The sequence below is a fragment of the Mustela nigripes genome, chromosome 4 (genome assembly GCF_022355385.1).
Source record: "Mustela nigripes isolate SB6536 chromosome 4, MUSNIG.SB6536, whole genome shotgun sequence".
NCBI lineage: Eukaryota > Metazoa > Chordata > Mammalia > Carnivora > Mustelidae > Mustela > Mustela nigripes.
In genome coordinates, this window is record NC_081560.1 from 65,166,598 (window position 1) to 65,190,100 (window position 23,503).

The following is a 23,503-nucleotide window of genomic DNA, read 5'->3' on the forward strand; positions in this document are numbered from 1 at the left end:
AGAGAAATAAGCCAGTCACAAAAGAACAAATATTGTATGATTCCACTTATATGCGGTACCGAGATTAGTCAAATTCATAGAGGCAAAAAGTAGAAAGGTTGGTTGCTAGGGGCTGGAGGGAAAAGGAAATGGGGAGTTGCCAATTCATGGGTACACAGTGTCAGTTTTACAAGATGTAAAGAGTTCTGGAAATTGGTTGCACAACAGTGAATATAATGAACTGTACACTTAAAAATGATTGAGATGGTAAATTCTATGCTATGCATTTTTTACCATAACTAAAAAAATAAATTTTAAAAAGCTTATTTTAAACTCTGTCCTTGTAGGAGACCTGCACAAATTAGATGTCCAGGGGAAATTTTCTCATGAGATTTCTCCCCAGAAAAGCAAAGTAGGAAGTTCACTTATCTCCTGAGCTATCAGAAAGAACAATCCACATTGATACTTCCTACAAGGAGGATCCGCTTAACTTTTGGCAGTGCATGTGCAAAACAGAGGAGAATTTGGGTGGTGGTTCTAGCATTAATCCCCAATACCACCTCACCCTACTCACCCCTAACTCTTTTTAATGCTTTACCAGCACCAACTTCTGCAATCCCAAGAAATTCAGAAAAATCAAGACAAGATGCCCACTATAATAACAGGTCAAACATTTAAACAGAGGTATGGAAAATGTTTTCTTATTCTCTTTTCCCACCCACCACATGCTAAATGGCTTTGCCTAGCTGCCTACCTACTTGCTTAAGTTACCCAACATGAATAACTCCTGAGTAAGCATATGAAAGAAAAAAATATTAAATCAACATCACATATTCACATATCCTAGTCTCAAGGCCTTGCAGAGCCCTAAAAAAAGGGAGATGTATAAGATGGTAGAGAGTCAACAGTGTCAATGGAGTTCCAGCCCATAAAGAACACAAAAGAAGAAACACAATGCCTTTGGGGAATCTAATAAAGTTAACAGAAGATGGAGATAGGAAAAATATTCAATAGGGGCCGCTGTTTGAAGTTTCATCAGTGATAGTGACATATTCAGAGAAAAAAATGTATCAAAAAGACTGAGTGAGTTTGTTCCCATAGAAAACAGGGATTCAAAGAACCAAGGAGGGTGATGCATGCTCACCACTTTCAAGGATAGGCAGGCATAAGACAGAAAAAAAGAACCTTTACTCTACCTTTGGGTTCTGCCATGTCCTCATGGGAAACAACCTCAAAGCTAGGTAAACAGGTAGATAAATAGATAAAGATATAAACAGATACATAGATATATGGATATGTACCAAGTTTTGATCACAACTGGGCTCTCCAGAGCTACCATATTGAAAGAAGCGTGCTCTGACAAGTGTTTCAGGTATTGTTCTCACAGGAAAAGGACATTATCAAAAGAATGTCCATGTCAGAGGGAGTCTATTTCTGACTGTTAACTCTTAACAGCACTGGCAAAGTTTAGATTCTAGGCCTTGCGCCAAACAATTTCACCAAACTGATACCACTCTGCAAGACCTCAGCTAATCAGTCTTCTATCAACTTTTCTCATGATTGCATAATGCATAATATTTAATTTAAAATGTTGCCATATTTTTAAATAAAAAACCATGGGACATATCCCATGAATTGCATCACGGTAGTAGACCCTAGTTATCCAAGTTCATGAAGAACCTGAGTGCTTCATGAGAAATAGAGTGTAAAAGAGATGGAAATGCTCTTCTTGCCCATTCAATAATATTTCATAATAATAAGACTTTCATAAAAAGACTTATAATCAACCTTTCTGAGGCAGCAATTTGAAAACTGAATTACATGTAAGATGATCATATAATTATCACCTACACCAAGACACTTTTTGAAAGTAAGAGAAAATATTTTTGATATAAACAGCAGGCACAAAATAGGACTGTCCCAAGCAAACAGAGGTATACTATCATCACAGTTTTATGGTCTTCATCACTGAATATTCATTATATATCTACTTAGAAGGAGAACCAACACTCTTTACAATTAAAAAAACAACTAGAAGCTTTTGAAACAGTGATCTCAATTCATTATTCAATAAACAAAGTAATTTCCCAAAGACAGAAAAACTTAGGATGACATTGGTCTGCTCATCTTCCAAAAAAAATATGTTCAGCTCAAGGTTAGTAAGAAAAAGAAACTCCTACTGCTGCTGATAAAGCCATCTGTGCTTCAGAGACGGCTGACAGGTGCCTCCAGAAGAAGCAATCAAAAGTCATTAACGATCAAAATCATGACAATTAAATACAAGGATCTATTAGGGTCTTATTATCCAAATTTCAATGAAAATAATTCAAACACCCTCTTCCCAAAGAGAAGAACAGTTACTTTACTTTCTAAATCCATTGGTTACACTCTGCTTTTCAGATTATAACTGGAATAGCTTGAGCCCTCAAAATTTTTCAAGAGTATACTCTTTTCTCATTGTAGATTTTCAGCCAGACTACTTTCATAACTAAGGAAACGTATTCTGGGAAGATGTGGCATTTTTAAAAGTTCAAAGTTGAAAACATGTATTCTACAAATAAATCTACAATGAAGTGCTAAAAGGGTTATTTCTGATTTCTTATTTCACAAACTAGAACTAGGCATAAAAATATTGGGCTATAAAATGCTTAAAAAGTAGATTACTAGAAACTAATAGAACACATTATTATCTATTGAGCCAATGATGGGTCAAATGGCATTTTGAATTCTTGCAGAGAATATGAATATGACCTTCATGTATACCATTTACAGAAAGCAATTTTATTTACATTTTTAAATCCACATAAAGGTGAAAGATGATACTGCTGCAAAATGGAACATTTAATTTTTTGCCCCAAGGCATAACTAAGCTCTCCCAAGGTCAAATGTAGCACAAGACTGAAATGAAACCAGCCTCTCCCCCCACCATCCCATGCCAGCGGGCTTCGACTTTGGGCAGAAATATCCTGGATCTACTTTTATCCTTCAGAAATAGAAAAATTCCTAAATTCAACATGAGTAATTCTAAAGACTATGTTGTGAGCATTTTTCTGCTGTATTTTTTACATCATATATCCAGACTATGATAAAAATGCCTAAGCTAAACTAGTTGAATGTCTGGGACTATTCTGACAATCAGGTATTAAACTAAACAGATTTTGTGAAGTTTCTTAGTTTGGATCATCACACAAAGATTTTGCTCTTAAAAGAATATGGATTTGACAACGTGGATGGAACTAGAGCGTATCATGCTTAGTGAAATAAGTCAATCTGAGAAAGACAACTATCATATGATCTCCCTGATATGAGGAAGTGGTGATGCAACATGGGGGCTTAAGTGGGTAGGAGAAGAATAAATGAAACAAGACGGATTGGGGGGGATGACAAACGATAAGTGACTTTAAACTCACAAAACAAACTGGGGGTTGCGGGGGGAAGGAAGGGTGGGAGAGGGGGGTGGGGGTTATAGACATGGGGGAGGGTATGTGCTTTGGTGAGTGCTGTGAAGTGTGTAAACCTGGCGATTCACAGACCTGTACCCCTGGGGATAAAAATATATTATATGTTTATAAAAAATTAAAATAAAAAAGAATATGGATTTGCATCTCTGTTTTATGTCTAGTAAACTGTCAGAACACAGGACTTGTAAAAAATAAATACCACAGGAGAAACTGGAATTTATCGCTCCTACATGCAGTTATAACCCTACAAATAAAGCTCTACCCTCCTCTCCCCACCTCCTCCTGTCCAGACAGAGCAAGTAATTCACAAAACAGGTGTATAATTTTCTAGGAGAGATACAGATGTTATGGATCATTTTAAAGCCCATCACAGATGACTGTGAGGGTTGTGCTTTATGCCCTGGTCTCAGTTATTACCTTACCCTGAGGCCCAGGGATCATTTTTCCTATCAGTCAGGTCAATAGATGCAAACATCCTAAAGAGATTGTATCCCACACGCCATCAGCACTAGCTTATGTCACAGCCATTAATATCAAACCTGCATTTGTTACTCTTGTATCTCCCATTTGATGGGAAACTCTTCTAGAGTAACTACATCTAATGAAAATTACTGCATTATGGTAACACCACAGCAATTTATGTACACTCCAGCTGCCCAAATAAGGTATACCCAGAGGAGAGGAAAAAAAGAACTGTGCATTAAAGTGGAAAGCAACAGATACTTCTTTCAAAAACTTTAAAATGAGGCTCATTCTCCTCCCACTCCATTATGCGTGTGCATGCATGCACACGTGCACACATGCCCACACACTCACATAATATGGTGCAGTAATTTGAAGAATTAGACTGCCTAGGACAGAATATCACCACCTTGTGCCAGACACATTCTTAATGACTCAATTTCCTTATCTGGTTAAAATGGAGTATTATTAATGATATGACTAGGGCATAGTAATACCTTAACACTAATGATATTAACAAAACTTTACTGATATTAATAGTACTTGCCATCCCATAGGATTGAGAAAATAAAGTAAGAATGAAAAAGAAAATCCATGCTAAAGTCCAGGCACAGTGATTGGCTCTGGGTATATATAGGAATGCAGAATATTTTATCCCCTGCAGTCATCCCATACCTTTCCCAATTCTCATATCATATCCAAGACACAAAATTGTGTCTCTATGTAGGAACTCTGGGGTACCCAGAACAATGCCTTGGAAGGAGGCATATGGTGACAGACAGGAGAAATTTGGGGCAGCATAGGAGAGGGGAGCCATGATTCTCATCCTACCAAATTATTTCATCTAGTACTACTCTGAGCTTACCACGCTACCGCATTAATGGAGGAAAGTAGCCTATATCCCCCAGCCAAATGTCCCTGGACTTTAAAACCAGTAGGCTAGATGTTTTGACTACCTGTGTGAAAACTTTAAGAGACTTCCAAGTGTTAAGAGTAATTAAAAGCAATTATTGCTAATATATATCAATATTTTAAATCAGATCTTAATAAATGTTCACATTGTTTGCCACCTAAAATTAAAACATCACAAGAATTCTCACTCAACCAGGAAATCTGCTCATTAGACCTGTCAAAGACTTGTGTCTCCATTACAACAAACATTGATTGGTTGCTGTGGAAATGACCATCTTCTTCTGGCTTTAGTCACAATGGTTACTATTCACATTAAATACTGACGGTTCTCTGGGCAACACTAGGCAACTATACAGCAATAAGGAAGTAGGAAACCAAAGACAGAATGGCCCTAGGGTAGAGTCAGTCCTTGCATTTCACCCATCTAAGACCTGTGCTGGGAGCAGAAGACCCTGACCCCAGGCACCTTTCTGTCTAGCGGGTAACAAGACGTTTCTCTTTACTAGCTCACCACTCCTTTCACAGCTCTTTACAGCACATTAACTCAGTTAACCCTCAAAAATAACTCTACGGAGTAGAAAGTATTCTTAGACTCATATTACAGACAAGGAAATCAGGGTCTGACAGGTTTAAAGTTTTGCCCAAGGTCACAGAATCAAGAAAACACACTGCCATTCTCTTCCCCTCCTTTTCATTAACAAGTCTTTTTCAGTGTTGCTTCCCTTTAGAACTGAAGTGAGGGACAGAGAGAGGGGTGGGGGGTATCTTGGGATGACTGAAAGGGGGCCTGTTTTCTCCCTCCTGTGGCCAGGTCCTCATTGGAGTCAAGAAGGCCTCCACTTTATCATCAGAACTCCTCTATTTCTACCAAGAATTCATGGTGACACTTGCACAGAGGCCATGACATTACCCACCTAGTAGTAATAGTATAGTATAGTATAGTATAGTATAGTATATCTTCATAAGATATCAGCCATCTTTCCGCATATGCATTTGCCTTTAAAGCCTCTCATTTTCTTTACCATTTGGTTGAAGAACAGAAGCAGGCTAAGGGGGAGAGGGCGACTGGAGGGAGGCAGTTAGAATCCATCAATCTGAGACAAGTACATATACATCTGGCCACACATTAATCAGAACCATTCTAATTGTAAAGGATTTCAGTCAAGAATGCAAGGCAGGATTAAACACCTTGGGCTAAATCATCCACTTCTCATGCTTCCACTCTCCAGCACATTTCAGAAAAGAGAGCTGCAGATCCAAAAGTGGCAGTTCAGCTCATCTGTGCTCATGCCAGATCTGCATTAGTTTGATAGTGGCTAGAGATTATGGCTGGCTCTTTGGTGCAGCTGTTCATAACTCTGCCTTATTAAACCTAAAGAAATAAGGCCGAAAATCTAACATGAGGCACTCATCATTCAATTATGTATTTCTTGTGAAAGAGGCAAAAACTCTGCCATGTTCTGCAAAATCTCCACATCAATAGCAATTAAGTTTCACATCAAGACAAGAGAAATACTACACTTAGTATGCATGAATAACTTCCTTTCAAATGCAATGGTTTGCATCTTTCTCTAAATTTAATTCTGTAAAACAATAAATGATGGTGCCCTGGTACAACAAACTATATACAAATAACTGAAAAAGATATTTGAGTAAAGGTATTTTATATTTTCAATTTTAGAGATCATGTCATCAGCTCTATTACCAACACCACAGCTGCTCCAAGAACAAATCACAACTCACCATTCCACAAATAGATTTAGAATCAAACCTGGGATTAATTATAGTATTTTCATTGGAAACTTCTCAAACAGAAAGTATAACGGAATTCGTGTAATCCAAACCATGTTTTAAAGAATTTTCCAATGCACCCTAGTAGCATCAGTATTGAATATAGACAGTTGGTAAATTAAGGCACTGTTTCTTACTTAAAGGAGATGTTAACAATAATACAAGGGTCATTTTCACAAAGAGGACCAAAAAAAAAAAAAAAAAAAAGTCTCACTATTCTAGGTCATCTTTGAATGAAAAAGGGGGAAAAGGTAAGGTTTTCAGAAAGTAACTATGGTTTTTGGCCATGATAATTCTCGATCTGATCAGAAAAAAAAATTTTTTATTCTTTAAATAAAAATACACAATTTAAAAAAAAAAAGAAAGAAAATAGAAGAAAAAATTCATAGTGAGGCTTATGGCATGTCTTTAAGATCCACAAACCAAGTGACAGAATAAAGAAAAATGTAGTCTTTAATACATATCTAAAGGAAGAAAAGAATGAGAACCTCCAATTTTCTCAACTTTGCCCACATTTTTGGGAAGTAGCTGAAAAGATTTATTTTAACAATTTCATATATTCAAAAATTCTAGTTTTTAAGAAGTTTGAGGCTAACGTAAAGCCTCCACTTATTTTCTTCTTCCAAAATGCATCTTAAATATACACAACTCTAATAAAACAGTCAATATGTTGTTGATCATTTTAAACAAAATAATAACATGATATTGGGGGGTGTTTTGCTTTTTTTTCTTCCCACTGACCCATGGAGCTCCTTGTAATCTGGCAAATTAATAAATGCGTCTTTCCTAAAATTTTGCTTGTGATTTTAGTGTTGCCTTGGAGTCTGACCATAAGTTTCAAAACTGGTCAAGTACATAAAAGAAGGGATAGCCTTATGATTAGCACATCAGTGCACAAAGAGGGACAATAAATATCCATCACATTGTCAAACTCACTGAAAACAATCAAATATTTCACCAAACCATTTACAACTATTGATTGCACACAAAACCCGACTTTATATTCTTCCTATTTTAAATAGATGTGGTATTTTACAAGGGCTTCACAAGTAAGAGATTGCGAATGTAAAGCAGTCCATTAATTTTATATAAGCTGTTTTATATACCTGTGGGCCTCTAATAACATTCAGCTACAAGGTTACAAGAAGAATCGTTTTCTAAAGTTTGGGTGGAGAGGTTGCCATATATATACATAACTAAAATTCTAGCTGTCCTGACAGTAGCTTGTCTGTACCAGAACTGCTTTCATTCTGTGGCTGAAAATACTGACATAAACAGGACAAGAGTATAGTGTCAGTTACCAGATTCCTATCAAGGAAATGTCACTGTCAAACTCAAGTTGAAATTTCAAGGCCAGCAACTTAGAAAACAAAAGAATTCCCCACTATAATTCCCCACGGAATCCTTCAAAGAGAGATGTACAGATGTGTAGCTAATCTTGCCCTGCTGTGTGTGTGTGTGTGTGTGTGTGTGTGTGTGTGTTTAACTTGGAAAGGAGAAAGACTTCTAAGTCAGAAAATTTTATCCAAGCCTTTCTATGATAATTTTTCTTGGTAATAACCTATCTTGGAGAAGAAAATCTGTGTCTCCTTCTTTCTAGACTGTGATTTCAATTTTATTAAAATTTGTCTGGATCTGCAGTAGGATGTCTTTGTGTAGGCTCTGGAAGGCCATGTTACACAAGGTATAAACATTGTGTCTTGTGATGGGTTAGGGACAGGGAGAGGCAGAAAAATATAAGGCCTTGAAGGTGTTTCCAGCTAGCTCTTTCTGCTCAGCTTCCTGCATTATACTGCAATTTTGCCATGCTAAGCCCACTGTACATTTTCAGTGAGCGGTTAGCCTGGCCTTTTGTTCCACTAAGGTAGTACAAGCTAATAAATGTCTTTCCACTTTACTGGAATCTCTCCTTAAAAAGGCATGACTGTGGGGTCTGGTCTTATAGAGATAGTCTTTTAGACTTGAGAAAAGTAAATTAAAAGGACATGCCTGCTAATATCAAAGCAGGCTTATTACTTCAATATAAGCACTTCCTTAATTTTCCTTCCACAGCATGCTATGTAAATATAAATAAAAAGGCTCTCCGCTGGATGCATGTTACATATATCTCACAGAGTTTAATTATAAAGCCTCTAAAAATGAAGATGGTGGGAGGAAATGATGTCAGTAGATCATACAGTCTCGGTATTGAGTTAGCTGGCTGTCTCTGACAGCATGCAAACAAAGACACTCAGGTAATCACAATATACCATGAAACGCTGGGCTCTGAGGAGAAGAAAATCCAAGTGAATGTGAAGGGTATTATTTCTACTTTAGTGCTTTAAGTCCATAATTTTAATTTTTGTTTTCATTGATGTTATTATAGATGTTACTATAATTGTGATAATTTTAATGCAATTAAGGAGGTGGAGTTAGCTTTTTTAAGTGCCACACCATATCTTCTCTGCTAGACTGATCTGTTATAAAGAAGGGCTCAATGAAAGCCAAGAACTCAAAAATACATAACCACTAACAATACATGCACACACACACACCACCTTGCTGACCTTATGAGCAGTGGCATTGCAGGAAACAGTGAAGGCACCCGCACAAGAATACAACCTCCAACCCAGCAGCTGCCCACCAGAGCCGGCAGGCAACTTCTAAGAGTGAGACTGTGCCCGGGAGTGCAAGCTGCACAAATTGGGGAGAAATAGGAAAATGCTGTGTAATTCACTAGGCAGGACCCTGGACACAGCAGTGACTTTAGAGGATTAAGATGGGACCCAATCCCAGTCTTTAAAAACTGCAATGGGCTGGCCCTCCAGCAAAAGGCCAGCTTCTTGCTGGAAAGAGGAAGAATGGTCTCAGCCAGGCCTTCTAGAAGATCCTGAAGTCTAGAAGACTTCAGAAGCCTGGAAGAGGCCAGGCTCCTGAACCGTCCCTTCCATTCCTATTCAATTCCCAGCCTCTCTTCACCTCCAGATTGGTTCTCTTCTTGAAGGTTTGCCTTTCTCCAAACTGGCTTCGCACACACAATGATGGAGCACTGCCTGCCAGACCTCTGTTTCTTTAATACAGCATGGATTTGCAGAAGCAGGTATCCTGAAAGGACTACCTCTTACACTGAGGGGAGAGAAACCGACAGAACTTCCCAGCCAACCTTCGCCTTTGACACAGAGAACCCCTAGCGCCAACTCTGGGTACTCCTCGGCTTATTTCTGGACCAAATCAACCGTGTGACCACCGCCGAGGAAGAACTGCCCATACTTTAAATGCCCACAGTGTTGGCGCTAGGGGGTTCAGAAAGGCCAGAGGAGAGTGTGCAACAGCAGCCGGAGAAGGAGGTTGAAGACAGGAAACAAGAGGCGGGACAGTGATAGTGCATGAGTGTTTGCGGTTTGTTCGCGGGTTTAGGGGCTTTTTGTCTGTTTGTCTGGTTAAGTAAATAAGGAGAAACTTCCCCCTACCCCATCTTGGTTCTAATGATGATAGATTCCACGCTGCATCAGGCCCCACGCTGCGGAGCCTAACCACACGGAAAATAATGAGACTGCATCCCAATTCGTCTGCATTAAAGTTGAGCCAAGCACTTTCGATAGGAAATATATCGATTCTTTTGCCCGAGCCTTGGTTTGTCCTGCTCCCCGTGAATAATTACTGCTCCTTTAGAAATTCATAATAATTACGACTTCCCACCCTCCACCCGCGTCGCTCTTTAAGGGCGCCTGAACATAGAGGGTGTCTCCAGGGCTCCCGTCGTGTTCCCTGCTCCCCACTCGGTTTTACTCTGACGCCAAAGTTGATCCCCTCTCCGTGCCTCACTTTCCTTGTGTGTCAAACGGGGCATTTACATTGTTAAAGACACTTGCAGCTCTACCTCTCTGGATTCTTGGGGGGAGGGGGCAGACTTAACGAACTGTGCGAAGGAATGCGGACAGGCGAGGAGAAAGTGGGGGGAGCAAGAATTCAGCTCCCCTCAGCCTAAACTCTGCAGTAATCACGTGACGCCGCAGCCACGGAGGTTGGGGGGAAGTGGTGCAAACGAGCGGATCTGGCCGGAGGAAACTCTGCGGACCTAGAGATCTGAGCTCAGTGCTCCCGAAAGACCGGGAGAGGGAGGCGGGTCGTCAGAGTCGCGACTGGGCTGTAGAGAAGTGTCTGCGGAAAGCGCCAACTCTACTTCAGTAGGGACAGAGCCCGCGCCGCCGGGACAGAGGAGGGCTGGAGCGCAGACTGCCGGCGGGCGAGGGGAGCCGGTGGCTCTGTCCGTGGTTCTGAAGACCTGCTGGCGCGCCGGGCTTCCTCAGCCGCCGACCAACGACCCATTCAATCTCGGTGCCCCCGACCTCCCTCCGGGGAACTGCCGCACTCCTGCCTGCTGCCCCAGAAGCACAGAAGCTCGGCGGCGTCGACGAAAAGTTCCCCAGAAGCTACGCTTTGGTGTGAAAGCTTAGGGTCTAGACGCGAAAGAGCTGTGCCTCTGTTTTCTTAAACCAGTTGGGATTGCTCGAGGTCACCCGAGGCTAAAAGCAGACAATAGAGCGCGCAGCTGTGGCGGCAGCGACTCCGGCTGGCAAACTTCCCGGGGCCCAAACACTCTGCGGCTTTGGTGAGTCGACAGGGTTTCCGAGTCTAGGGTATGAAACCTACGTCGAAGGAAATTTCTTGCCTCTAGACGTCCAGAAGACGACTTGAAAATGGCCTTTAAAATCAATGAATGAGGAGGATTCTGAGACCTCTGTGTCAGGAGGACGCCCCCTCCCTCTGGTAGGACGAGGGCGTCCAACCTCCCTTTGCTGCCTTCACCGTCACTAACTCGGATCCCTCCCGTCAGAATCCATTAGGGTTACGAGGGTGATGAGCCAGGCCTGGCCGAAGTCAGGTTCAACAGGAACGCGCAGAGCCCCCACGAGCCAGTTTCTAAGGAAACACTCGGTATTTCTAAGCGGCAATTTGTCTTATTGTGGGAAAAGAAGCACTACACGAAAAGCCTCTCGGCTCTCCATTCTCATGCAGATGAGGTGATGCTCTCCGGCTGTGGCCTGTGTATCCTCCTCCCCAACTTATTTCCGGCTTGAACAAGAAAATACCCATATTAATTTAAAGGAAGTAGGAACGTTAAAAGTCTTCTTGCTACTCGGCGTTGGAAGAGGCAAGCCGAGACACACTTCCTGCTCTTGGGACCCCCACGGTGCTCTCTATCCCAGAGACCCGGCTCTGGGCGCCACCTTGCTTTCCAACACCCAGAGCACCCATCTAAACGGCAAAGGAACTTTCCGTAACGACGGGCACCTGAGGAAAAGGTTTCTCTCGGTCCCACCCCCAACCTCACCCCCGCCAGCCCGCACCTCCATAGTAAACAAAATATACAAGAAAAAGCTGTAAGGAGGGTAATTAGGTTTTCAGCCCGCAGCAAAAACGCGGCGCCCTTGGTAGAAGTTAAGCAACAGCCAGAAAACCTCGAGGGCAGATGGCAAACTTGTTAAATGCGCAAACGCGCTCCTAGGCGCGCGGACCGGCACGAAGAAGCCGCCAATATATATTATCTCAATAAAAAGCCGCTCTTGGAAAGCTAGCATAGTAATTGAGATGGGCGCTCATTTCTGATCTGGGTTGGCATTTCCTCATCTCGAGCTGACAGAGCCAACTCAGGAAATTGCTGGTAATATTCATCTGGGGAGCACTTTCATTAAACGTAATTCATTCGACTTTCACAATAAATTGAGTGACATCCTTACAGCGGAACCTTTTTATCCTTGATTAAGTGCTTGCCAAGCTTTGGTTTCCCACTTTATTGTCACATTCCTTCAAGCAGAGTCGTCAACATGCCAATCGACAGCAGAAAAAATGTGTGCGCCTTGTTTACCAAGCTCCGGGAGGGGTTAGTGCTGACATAGAGAAAAAGCTGATCGGAAGCTTGAGTAGCGGATAAATCAAGACCGCAACTTCCTGCAAACACGCCTCCGGACCTAAGCAATAGTGGCGAAGAGATTGCAGGGCTAGGCGAGAGAGCGTACCCGCCTTGCCACCCGGCTGCTCCTATAAACAGCTGACCCGACTCGCGCCTCGCCAGACTGACTAGCCTGCCTGCCCCTATTAATTAAAATGGCGAAGACTGTTTAGGTCTTAGAATGAGATTGGAAGCTCCAGAAGGATTTGGTTGCTTCAAGGGAACATTTCCAGGATCGAAACAAAGCTAGGCACCTTACTTAAAAACAAACAACTCAGAAAGAATGTACACTTCCTAACTGGCTACTTGAGAGCATGCAACTTTCAGAGCTTCCATCCGGACAGGGGACTGCAAGAAGAGTGTCATTCCTCATTCCCAAGATACCCTTTTGACTCTTAAAATCAAAGCAGCGACAGCCAAACCCATTCAGGGCTCTTCAGACCCCGGAATTCCAACCGAAGCTGAGGAGCACCTTGATATTTCAGGACTGGGAGTAACCAGGAAGGTGTACCTTTGCCAATTCTTGGTCCTCACTCCCGCATCCCCTATAAAATCAAAGAAGGCCAAGACAGAAAATTGCTTATTTGAAAAAGCAATATCCAAATGCTTTCATCACTCAAATGTCCTTTTGAAAATATTGTCCATGGTGGTTATTACCTGGACAATGCTGTCAATTTCTGTAGTCTGCAGAAAATTTTCTCTCAGATAGAAAAGTAGGACATTGGGCACCTATCTCAAAAAAAATCAACCAATTTCCCTGCCACTAGATATATTTTTCACCCAGACAACACTTACATTAAAGAGGAAATAGCCGGCCGTCAACAATTCAAAGCCAAATAGAAATCAACTTCGCACAAAGAGGAGCCAGGAACTTAATGGCTTTCTGAGAAAATACAGCTGAGAAAGTTGGGAGTGATTCTGGTTCTCCCCTTCTAATACTTAAGACAGTTTCTCCCAGAAGCTATCACTAGAAGGCCCCAGACTACCATAATTCTCCTGAAGTGTGGCAGAAGGGCAACCCACCCAAGTGCTTCCCACACACCAGGAGAGCTGCTTTCTTGGTCAACAGAAAATTGAACACTTCAGTAAAATGCAATAATGGAATGGCATAGCAACTTTTCCTTCCACAGAGCCCTAGAATATGTCTTGGGACTGATAAGTTTTCCAGCTGTGCTGCTGGGGCACAGGCTGCTTCAAACCCTAGGTTTTGCTCCTGTATCAGGAAAGCTAGTCTTGGGTAGAAAGATCAGGAAATGCAGTGGTGTTGGGGAATTTTAGTACCGCCTCCAAGAACTGGCCTTAACAGAAAACACTGACCAGCCACTGTCAGGTAGTTAATGTACTTCTCTTTTCAGGAAGGAATAAGCTCAAACTGTACTATTTTCAGTGGGCAGTGGCTTAATTTTCAAAAGATGTAAAGTGCCCATACCTAGTCCAAAGGATAGGCACAGATGGTCTCTCTCCTGCTGCTTTTCCCTCTCACCTTTCTCAGTTCTTAACAGCCACCCTCACGCTGAGGCAAATTCACCCAAACAGTCTGGATTCTAGTAGTGCAGAGGTAGTATTCCATATATATTAATCCCTCTTTAATCTCTATTAAACAACTGGAGTAGTATTCACATTTTAAGGACACCCTAAATTTGAAGGAATAGCTGACTCAAAAATTTTTAAGAACAGGGTTTTTCAATTCTTACCCATATTGTTTTAAAAAGTAACTAGATCATTAGCAATTTGAAATCCTAGCAGAACTGGTGGGACCTAAATTGGAGGATGAGGAGCCTCTTCTCATGAAAACAGAACTGTGAATGTGTGACTGATCACAATGACATCATTCAACCCCTGACCAGATTCTCTGGACTCAATTTCTGAGTAACTTTTTTGTTGACATGCCCAGGGAGTACTCATCAGATTCAGTCCTCAACTCTAAAAATGGCCACAGGTGAGCCACCAAGAGGACACCTTTTCTTTCTGTGTGCCCTGGCCTATCCTTCAGTTTGATCCACCAAAAAGAATGCAATTGAGGACTCCCTTTCTTCAGAACCAGAAATCACATTTTCCTACTGTATCCAGCGTGTGCTTCAATTTGGTTAAAATGCTGTTGTCCTGTTACCCCCATTCTATCATACTGAAAACATCCTGGAATCAGTGCAGAACTGACAGGAGAATAAAGATTGTAGGGCCTTTTTAAATTTTTTAAACAAGTATTGATGCACCATAGGTTCTTCTCCTGACAAATTGAGACTTTTAAATCTATTATACACCAAATTCAATAGACAGAAAATTTCTTTGCCTTTATTTTTTTTTAAAATGGTTTCCTTCTTCCCTGCATTTATGGCTGGAGTTAGCCCTGTGGTGATTTTTGAGTATGCTAGCTAATATGCTTCAGAAGGTTACTTTGTAGACACATTTCTAATTAACTTCCTAATGCAGTACTAACTAAGCTTCCAGTTTGAAACAGAACAGACTCATCTCTCAATAAACACAAAAACACTCAAAATCTTCAACCTAGAGCAGGCATCCAAAGAAACCTGGGACAAGAAACATTTTGGGAACATTCGCTCAAATACAGGCAGAAGACTGTGACTTAAGAATAGAGCATTGACCTGCTGGATGGAGAATTGTTTTTCACATTAAAAAAAAAAAAAAAGAAAAGAAAATCCCCAATTTGGGAACATTCAAGGAATTTCTCTATAAGCAGAAGCAGGAATATTTTTGTATAAAAAATACCTACACAAATCTTGTTCCCCTGAACACAATGTGGCAATCACTCCTTGGAAAACATAACTGGGATTCCAGAGGCTTAAAGGAAAAGATACACTGTGCTATCAGCTAGGAGGCAATGCATAAATAGAGCACCCTGTCACTTAACTTGTGGTGGGAGCTCATAAAGACATACAATTACTCATTAAACTCCTTCTTGAGTTATGGCAATTCAAGGAGAAAAAATAAATAAAATAATGGTTTTGCCATTCCTGCCTTCTTGGAGTGTAACTTGAGGCAGCTCCTGACCAACTGCACGCATCTATTGCAGTTTCTTGCAAAGATCGAGGATGTTCTAACATACAGTTATAAATAAATAATAAATTCAGTCACAGTATATGGTGTTTAATAAAATAGATGGAGAAAGAAGCTTCAGCCATTTCAGGTCTATCTCATTGCCCTAGAGTTTTAATGAAGGCTCTCCACTTCCTTACCTGCCTAGAACCAACCTGTCCCGACTGCTCGGTCACTCTTTTAAGTTTATTTCCATGGCAAAAACCAGCTCCCTGCCCTTCTTGGAAAGTATCTTGGAATTCTGAGGGCAAATAACCATAGGATTACAATCCCTGGAAATACTACTCGGGTCACAGCTACCAGCCTTTTGTTTTTGTGGTACCGTGTGGTTTCTAATCCCCGACATACAAAACAACTTTAGATCGGAGAGAAAAGAATGGACTTCTAAATCGCCTTCTCTATTTTATTGTTCACATTTCGTATTGTTTTGAGTGAAACTGGAAAAATTGTCTCCTTTCTCCGTATTGCCAAAAGGCATTCAGGTAATGAAGTCTGTAACTAAACGGTAATTGAATCAGCATAATTTGCACACTGAATGGTTTTCAAATGCTCCCAGTTTACAATTAAAGGAGAATTAATGTGCTTGTTGTTGAGAACGCAGCGCATTAGAATAAATCCAGCACTGTTGTTGTAATGAGTGGAAAACGGTTTAACTGCCAACAAACACATTTAAAATTTAACACAACGTATTGATTTCACTTCTGCTTTTGATAGATTATTTTCCAGACTATCGAAATACTTGCTCCAAGCAATAAACTGCACCACAGCCGCGAGCCTTTGCCGGGTGTGAGCACAGTCCAAGGACATAAAAATAGTCTTGAGGTCCAGGCCATGCGTAAAGGTATGCAGAGGAAAGGGGCAGGAGGGTTTCCATGGTCAAGGGAATCGTTAATATCCCTCCTCTGTAGCTTTCATTTTGCGGTCCCTCCCCCTTCTTTCAATAAACAATTTCTGTATTTCCTCTAGCCAAACTTTCTGCCCTTCGTCTTTGGGCTCTCAATGTCAGTGGGTAGACTGGACACGGGGTGGGGGGGAGGCAAGAATGACTGAAGATGGGAAATGTTAAGGACAATTTTTGCATTCTGTCTGCGTTCCAGCCGGGGAACACACAGACTTCGGTAACAGTCAGAAAGCCTGTTCTTTTGGATTGGCTGCCCTGGCTTTCACCTGTTTACCCCAAGGTGTCCTGTAGGCGAGGACACTGACGCGCAGCGCCCTCTGGCGTCCGCGGCTGCGATAGTCAGGCGATAAAGACGCAAAGACGGGCGTCACTGAGGGTTCTTGGATTGAAGCTGAAACCCGTGAAAGGCACACACCCTCACATACATATTCACACACGCGTATACATACACACTCATTAACATAGAGTTCACACAACTAGCAGCCCCGCAGTCACATGCACCAGGGCAACAGCTGGGAAACGCTCTCAATTGAAGGGTTGGCAACACTTTTGCTCCTGTGCTTGTGGGTTCTTGAAGCCCTTGGGACTGAGGGACGGCACCACCCCCCACCCCCACCCCCCACCCCCCGTCCCATCCTGTTCTTCCAGTCGCGTTAGAGAGCTTGGGCTGCCTAGCCCAGCTTCCTCGTCCCTAGGCAAAACACACTGGGCCCTCCGTGCGCGTTTGTGGCTCAGAAATAAGCTATGGGGTGTCAGCGCACTGGACACAACTTCGCCAGCAGGGTGCGAGTGTCCCTGGCCCTCCCTGAAGCCAGACACAAGAAAATTGCTCTCTCCGTCTTGGCTCCACGCGGTGCCCACAGCTACCAATTCACCTCCATCCCCTGTTCCAGCAGTGTGCAAATTCCAGACCCCCCAAACTGCACTCCAGAAAGACTCAGGCAGTGACTTTGCTTAGTATTTTCCTGACAACAAGGTCTGCTATTCCCTAGTAAGGGGTTCAGCCCTGGAACTGGGGTTGGGTTATTTTGTGGAAAGAAGAGATTGGGAGGAGAGGGAGGAGAGCCGCTGCCTGTTTGCCTGGGCAACCCTCACCTAACTCTTATCTAATCGCTGTGGTGCTCTTCTCTGATAAACTTGTCCTCTGTGAACCCTGCAAGTGAACAAAGTTACCTTCACTTCTTTGTTTCATATCTCCAAACGGGGGGGACTAGGTGGATGGATTCACTTTCAAAGTCAGAGACCCAGGCAGATTCGTGCTCCTCACTCTCTACCTCCGTTTCGTTGAAACTCTGTGGATTAACTAATGAGAGTTCCACGTATATTCAACCCTTTCTTTGGCCATCTCTCCCCATAAAGCATCCCGTCCCACAATCTCCTCGGTTTCTGGATGTCTAGGGCCACCTAGATTCTTTTCAGAATCACGTACAGGAGATGGGGGACTGGAGCAAGAAATGAGGGTGGGAAACCCGGAAAATCCCGCAGGGATCCAAAGACCAGCTTGCCAAAGTTGTTCCAACACGGTCGCTAGGAACGCTGCTCTCGCTGCACTGGCGGTCTCACCCTCCTCCCGCGCGCCCCTGGTTGTCTGGCCTCGCGACCAGGGTGGGATTGCGGGGGCGCCGGGTCCGCAGCGACTTACCAAGTAGACGGCGGGCTGCAGGAGGAGAAGCACGTACCAGCACGCAGCCTGCATCCTCCCGCGTCTCAAACTTCCTCGGCGGTGCTTTCGCTGAGTCTTTGTTCCTTCAAAAACATAGATCCACCTGACATCCACTTTACAGAGCAAGGAGCGCTCTCAGCAGCCTAGATACAAATGAAATTAGACATCCCATGACCACGCGGGCAAGGTTAGGCTTGGCGACCACGCGAGGAAAGGGGGTCGTGGAGGGGAGGGGTGGACCAAAAACCGGGGCGGGGGGGGGGGGGGGGGGAAAAATTGAAAAGCGAGTAAATCCAGCGCCTGAAACCAGCGAGCGCTCGGTCCGCAGGCAGGCAAGCAGGAGGGTAGGAGGATGAGGGGTTCCTTGCGCCCTGCACTCCTCGCGTGCGAATTCCCGGGTGGTGGAGACAGGAGGTGGTGGGGCACACAGAACCGCGTGCGGACTGGTTCGGAGCCCAAGTGTCTCTGGCAGCGAGATCTGTCCTAGTGTTTGATGGCCGGGCGGCTCGGACTTAAAGGCGGCGGCTGGTTCTTCGCCAGCCCTGGCCGTGCTCACACGTACACACCAGCAGAGAGAAAGAGAGAGCAAAGCGAGCTGGAGAGACTGGGTGAGGGAGGCGCGGGAAGAGGAAGGGGTAGGTAGAGCTGACCGGGATTAGGTGCTGGATATCTTCACACGTTCCGTGGAGTGGGGGTGGGGAAAGGGAATGCAATTTGCATACAGTAAAGCCGGGCTCAGTTTACCCATTCGAGTCTCCTGCACAGAAATACACGCGCCTACGTGCACATCTTTGGCACTACTTTTTTTCAAGCCAAGAAGCAGAGTCAGTCGCTAACTTCTAGAGCGGAAGCCTGCCCGGGTCTGTGAGGTCACCCGCCAGGAGCACTCTGTCCCCCAACTAGGGGCCCTCCTGCCAACCCTTTCCCTGCGTCCTACCACCCCGCTCCAAGATATCCTCTCCGGGATTGTAAAGGCGAAGTGTACGTACCGCACAGGACTAGGGGCGAAACCGGCGAGCAGGGACCGCTCTGTACAGGCTCCATGGAGGAGCTACTCGGGCCTGGCGTCTCCGGCACCCCGGACATGCCCTCCCTGGCGCTTCATCTCCATGCTTGGGCGCGGACCGGTCCCGCTGCCTCGTCCAGCCTCGGCGGAGTCGGCGTCCCAGCGCCCGGGTCGCGCTCAGGCTTGGTTCCGTGGGAGCCTAGGCTTGGCACAGTTGGATTCACGGTGCAGGAAACTTAAGAGGCAAGAGAGGGAGGGGGAAGCGGAGGAGAAAAGAGAGGAAGAGAGAAAGGGAGGGAGTAAGAGAGGGAGGGAGAGACGCGAATGCGCTGGACGGACTGGGACCGCCAGCTCTGGCTCTGGGACGAGCAGTCCCGGGCTCCTTGCTTTCCGAGGCTGCCGAAGGAAGGTAGAAATGACTTAAGGGGAGGAGACTGGGCAAGTCCTAGGGACCCAAACTCGAGAGATAAAACACTGGCTTTTCAGAGAAGAAAAAAAAAAAAAAAACCCACACGGCAAGCGCTAACGGTCTGAGTTTCTGAGGAAGGGGTGGGGTGGCAAGACCTGGAGGTTCCTGGCGCACGGAGCAGCTGCACGCCTACCGCAACATTGGGAAGCCAGGGAGCTACTCCGGAGAGGAGTCTCTGGCCCTGTGCATGGTCCTGCCCGGCCACTGGGGGACGCGCTGGAGCACGCCGGGGTTCAGGACGCCGACGAGGTGGTGCTTTCTCCGTAGGTCCGCCGCTTGCGGCGCCTACCTTCCCGACTCGGGCAATTACATTGGCACGTGGCTGATCGATTCCTCAGAGACTAATTAATACCCCGAATAAATAGATCCCGCTCCCAGGCTCTCGGTGGGCCAGGCCCGCAAAGAGAAGTGGCTTCTGCGGTGTCTCTGGTGGCCGCAGAGCCCAGTCCCCCGGGGGCGTGAGGAGGACTGCGACCGCCAGAGGAGTGGTGGGGAGCGTAGTGGGGCGATGCGCAGGGCAGGAATAGGCGCAGAAAGGTGCAGGGGCCCTCCGGCCCGCCTCGAGCGCGGACTCGGGGAGTCGCGGACCTGTGGATGCGGGGCCCGATGCGGGGGCTCTGCGGTCCTCCAGCCATTAAGTGCGCGACAGCCGAGAGGACTGGGCGACCTTGCGCGAACGTTCGAGTCCTCGCCGCGCGCTGGGCCGTGCGAGAGGAGTGGGGTGGAGGGGGAACGCGGATCGAGGCTTTGAACCTTTGCCACCTCCTAGCTTCTGACACCTTCTACCAACCAGCGTCCCCCACTCTCGGCTCTTTGCTCTGACTCTCGCTGTCTTTTCTCCATTTCTCCCTTGCTCTCTCTCTCTCAGCATCTTTCTCATTCTGTCTCCTTTCTTTCTTGTGCTCCGTGCCTGTTCTTCGGCTTTATCTTTCTACTTCTCTTTCAGGAATTCCGACTCTCCATCTCTGTATTTCTCTGTCTCTACATCACCCCGCCATTCTTCTCAAACCTTGTCCTTTTCTTCTCCCCTTCACTCCCTTCAGCACACAACCAGCTTCATCCTTATCTGATGAGATACCGGGACCAGGCCCTTCTAGTGCTGGCCGGGCTGCCAGCACCTCCTCAGGGTGCCCAGACTCAGTCAGCAAGTCTAAGCACGGCTGAAAGCATTCTTCTTGCCCCCACTTCGTTGGTTACTTCTCCAAGCCCGCCCTTCGCCAGAGCTTGACCTGGAATGATGCCCTCTACACAATGAAAACTCCATTAATAATCTGTAAGAACTGGGCTGGAATTTATCTCAGGAGCCCTAGCTTATGGTATCCAAATACCATCTGTGATTTTTAATGAGTCTTAGGGAGTCCTTTCCTCCAGTGTGGCTACTGGACACCTCAGGCTCCACCATTTCTGGCCTGTTGGGGGCCCAGACACAATAGGTCCTGGAGGACTATAGGTTGAGTTCCCTTGGAGAAGCTGCTAACCTTCCAGCCCCCAACACCAACAATCAGCAGAACCACCCTTTTCTGCAACAAAGGCAGAAATAACCCCACTGAGACCTTCCCCTGGAATCAGACCTCCAATTCAGATCCCCACTGGAGGACACACTGCCAGGCACTTTGAGGTCTACACTTTCCCCTCCAGCTAAAAATCACTCTTTAAAGAGCAAACTCTTCTAATCTCAAAAGTTGTACTCTGCAGCTGTGACCTCTTGGAACTCATTGGGGCATATGCAGAGTAAGGTAGTGAAGCATATTTTCTAAGTGGGACTCTGAAAATGCACTTTGGAAAAATGCGCGTTTATATACAGCATAGTTGCAATGTTATCTTGGCTATCTTCATGTACCTGGTTTTTCATGTTCTCAAAAAGTTTAAAGAAGAAAAATAAGCCTTAGGGCACCCATATCTGAGGCTAAAGGGTCCAAGTAGAACAAGGGAAGCTTTGTCTCCACCCTTTAGGATTCAAGAGGCCATCCTCAAATTGATCCCCACTCATACATGAGCTCCCAGGCCCTTCCAGGCTGGAGTGTGGAGCTGGAGTGAATGTTGCCTGCCTCTCCCCGGATGCCCAGGTACAACGCTTTCAGGGCTGAACTTGGAATATGACCTTTGGGGAAAAAATGAGAAAGAATCAGGCTAGCTTTGGGATATACCAAGTTCTCTTTTCTAAACCTTACTTCTGAAACATTCTGCCTCTAGTGCCATTTAGCCTTAAAAATTACTGCTTATGAAATAGAGAGACGATCAAGGACCTTAAAATCTCTGTCTGAATGGGACTGATTATTTAAGAAAAGCACCACAGGCACCTAGTAATGGGAACTGGTCTGACACTTTGTTCTGTGACAGAGGGTGCCAAAAAGCTTTTTATGGTAATGACCTGAGACCTTCTGCCCAGACATTCCACTCTTACTGATCCTATGAGACACTTGGCCTGAGATATGGAACAGCAGTGGATTGTCATTTTTTGTACCTTTGCTCGAGTTTTCATTTCCTATAGTACTCAATTAGAAAAGGGCACTAAGCCAGGTAAAACTCATCATTGTTTCTGCTAAACCTCTTCAATTTTAATGACATAATATTGTGGGGTAGGAGGTAATGGGAGACAAGGATGGCTCATCCCCCCTCCTCCTTCCCTATCATTTGCTTTAAAGAGAAGTAAAAACAATAAGGACATGATTTTCAGACATCCTTCTGTTTAAAGTGTTACCCCACTCTAAAATACACTCTTAGCATACATCATCAATCAGCCATCCCAGGATAGGACAAAAGCATATCCTTAAGGAGTACAATATTTGTGGCAATTTTTTTTCAGACATTGCTCTGAAAAGTTTACATTAAGAATTGTTTTGGAGGGGTGCCTGGGTGGCTCAGTGGGTGAAAGCCTCTGCCTTTGGCTCAGGTCATGATCCCAGGGTCCAGGGATCTGAGCCCCGCATCAGGTTCTCTGCTCAGCAGAGAGCCTGCCTCCTCCTCTCTCTCTCTCTGCCTGCCTCTCTGCCTACTTGTGATCTCTATCTGTCAAATAAATAATACAATCTTTAAAAAAAGAAAAAGAATTGTTTTGGATAGCACTCTCTAAATTTTGTATGTGGTGCAACTTAATACACATGTAAACTCAGCATCAAGTATAACCATGGTAAAAAAAACAATCATCTGTCCTCTTTTTTCCTAATTCCACCTGATCCAATCTGAAATGAATAGAATAAAGCAATATATATTCTTCTCCAAGAAATATGTCTTTTAAAAGAATTAAAATGAGCTAACAAAAGGAAACAGTGATATTAAACAATTTTCCTGATAATTAAAACCAAGAACAAAATAAAATTAGAATTCATCTGAGATATACTGATAATTAAGTTAACTCTAATTAGCTGTTTGGTTTGGTTTGGTTTGGTTCAATTGCATGACTCTTTTTCTAAGGGGGAAAGAAAGGGCAGAAGTTGAAAGTTTGAATTATCTTGGAGCTGGGGAAAAGAAACAGATTAACTTTGAGTTCTACAAAACTCTGTCCTAAAATGAACCTGTCTTAAAATGTATAAATACCATCATCTTTTACCCAAATCCAAATAAAAACAGAAAACAGTAGTTATGAAGCACCCAGCTGTGGTCTTGCCTAAGCTTCAGGCCAAATTATATCACTTTGTACATAGTAACAGCATTGAACCTATTTTTTCCTAACAGTGACACAAAACTTATAAGGCATGCATTATCCTTCTGCCTTGACCTCAGTATAACCTGATATTTGCATGCTAATGACCTTGGGCAAATGCCTGAGGATTCCCCTGGCCTTAATACCTTCCCCTTTATAATGAAGAAGTAGGATTAGATGATGTGTCAAATGACTTTATTCTATTTTTGTATGATTAAATAAATGTAAAG

At 44.1% G+C, this 23,503-nt stretch overlaps 1 protein-coding gene across 1 annotated transcript in view; it reads right to left on the reverse strand.

Moving 5' to 3' along the window:
- NXPH1 (neurexophilin 1) overlaps nt 1–20,655 on the reverse strand; it is a 296,639-nt gene extending 275,984 nt beyond the window's left edge. The window contains exons 1-3 of the mRNA XM_059396782.1: nt 20,219–20,655; nt 19,145–19,396; nt 18,135–18,298 (exon numbers count right to left, since the gene is read on the reverse strand). Coding sequence (XP_059252765.1) covers nt 18,135–18,188 — 54 coding nt within the window. The 5' untranslated portion in view covers nt 18,189–18,298; nt 19,145–19,396; nt 20,219–20,655. The remainder of the gene's footprint in view (nt 1–18,134; nt 18,299–19,144; nt 19,397–20,218) is intronic.
- Nucleotides 20,656–23,503: the final 2,848 nt, after the last annotated feature.